The sequence below is a fragment of the Atta colombica genome, unplaced genomic scaffold (genome assembly GCF_001594045.1).
Source record: "Atta colombica isolate Treedump-2 unplaced genomic scaffold, Acol1.0 scaffold198, whole genome shotgun sequence".
Taxonomy (NCBI): domain Eukaryota; kingdom Metazoa; phylum Arthropoda; class Insecta; order Hymenoptera; family Formicidae; genus Atta; species Atta colombica.
In genome coordinates, this window is record NW_017259291.1 from 4,406,086 (window position 1) to 4,407,936 (window position 1,851).

General features: G+C 41.5%; 1 protein-coding gene across 1 annotated transcript in view; it reads right to left on the reverse strand.

The window, feature by feature from the left end:
• Window positions 1-699: 699 nt before the first annotated feature.
• The window catches only part of LOC108686991 (irregular chiasm C-roughest protein-like), a 125,996-nt gene continuing 124,844 nt past the window's right edge, over window positions 700-1,851 (reverse strand). The window contains exon 13 of the mRNA XM_018192538.1: window positions 700-933. Coding sequence (XP_018048027.1) covers window positions 835-933 — 99 coding nt within the window. The 3' untranslated portion in view covers window positions 700-834. The remainder of the gene's footprint in view (window positions 934-1,851) is intronic.

The window sequence follows — 1,851 nt, forward strand, 5'->3', positions numbered from 1 at the left end:
AGGCCGATCCTGTCCGCATTAAACGACGGTGGAGGATGTCCTTCGGTCGTTGCTCGATGAAGCTCCAGGCAAACTCCACGCATCGAACGTTTCCCGCGCGTCCATCCAGCCGACACTTTCGGGAACATATTTCATTTCTTGATAAGTACCCGCAGTGCCATCCCGAACGTGTCCGGAGATTGGCTTCAGAATGATCGTGCTTTGTGCCGTTCCTCCATAATCTCGTCTCTTTGTTAGCAATCTCGTTGTAACGTTCGGTTGCGTTTTCTTCAAAGTTAAGTCCGATTCCCACGGGCTGCTCGAGGATCTGGACCAAGTTCTAGATGCGTCAATCGAACTCTGGCGTCCATCTCGATAATGATGATGATAACGATGATGCCAGATTCTCTCGTTGATTCGCTTACCGATCTCGTACTGTACGTCTGAATGACGTTGCCGCACGAGTTGTTGATGATCTCTGCTGGCCCTTTGCAACTGCCGAAGCATCAGTTCTATATGTTTGAGCGCCTCGCCATTCTGAACCATTCGTTGTGCTCGGTCCGTGGCCCCGCCGTGACCTCTGCTGCCCCAGCTGCCCTGCGACCTTCGTTCTACAAGTCGCTCGTATTCCGCTCTATAACGTTCCGTGTCGTGAGCGTGACGGGTCTGGTTGTAACGACATTGACTCTGTTCCAATGCATCAACGAGACGTCGTGCGTGGCGCGTCGTCGATTTCAACGTCGCCGGGCGCGGACCGAGCAAGTAGCGGGACGTCTCGAGGGCACGGCCGAGTTCGAAGGTGGTTTCAGTTAGGCCCGAGTATCGACGGTTCTAATTCGGATAGATCCCCTGGCCTCATACGTGCGTCGCTAACGTGCCCACTGCGGATGTGCGCTTCACCGTCGCCATGGCCCCGTTTGGACCGCCGGTGATATAATGCGCTGACAATGGAGCCTGTAAAACAAAAAGGAATACGGTATCCTCACGTTATCGCATTTAATCTCGGCTGTTATAAATCTTACAGATACTACTTTGCTTCTAATCGTGATATGTTTTCTCCGTTATATTTAAAAAGATACACAGTTTCTTTAAATATTTAATCTTAAATCTCCCTTGCACCGAGAACGATGTTTGTTAAGTTAAGATATGTATTTATATAGATTTAAATTAAAATATGTATTTACATAAAGATATGTGTCCCCATGTAGAACAAGCTTTGTTGAATTTAATCGCTTGATATGTTCATTGAATAAAGAAGAGATTAATCACAGATTCTATGAATTCTGATTTTCTACAAACATTATATTAATTGTAGGCGAGAATTACATATAAATAATATAGAAATTTTTTTTTTTGGAAAATCTCATTATTTTGTACAGCTATAAAGGTTGAAGGACTATTCATATATTTTTATGATACGCGACATACATATTTAATTACACGAACTCCATAGAAACATAAAACAAATATTCTAGCTAATGTGTGTGTGTTTCCATCTATATCCATTAAACTATAAAGCCTCAAATAGTGCAAAGATTGAATTATACAGTATGAAAACATCCAGCGAGTAATATGTGAGCGGAAAAGTGGTAAAAGCCATATTTTTTCTCATTTCGGGAAATAAAAGGATTTGTGAAACTGTGTAATACGAATTTCAGCCACGTTATTATACATTTTCTACAATTCTAAAGGAAAAAAATTGAAAATTTTACGTTTTCGCCGTAGCAACTAAGCATTACATTTTTTCAAACGTGTGACATTATTACTGGCTTACACTATTATTTCACTCAATTGCCCGTATGCTATGTTGTAGTCAATTTTTTTACTCCATTCGTTTTTTTCATTCCCGAAATATATATATATATATATATA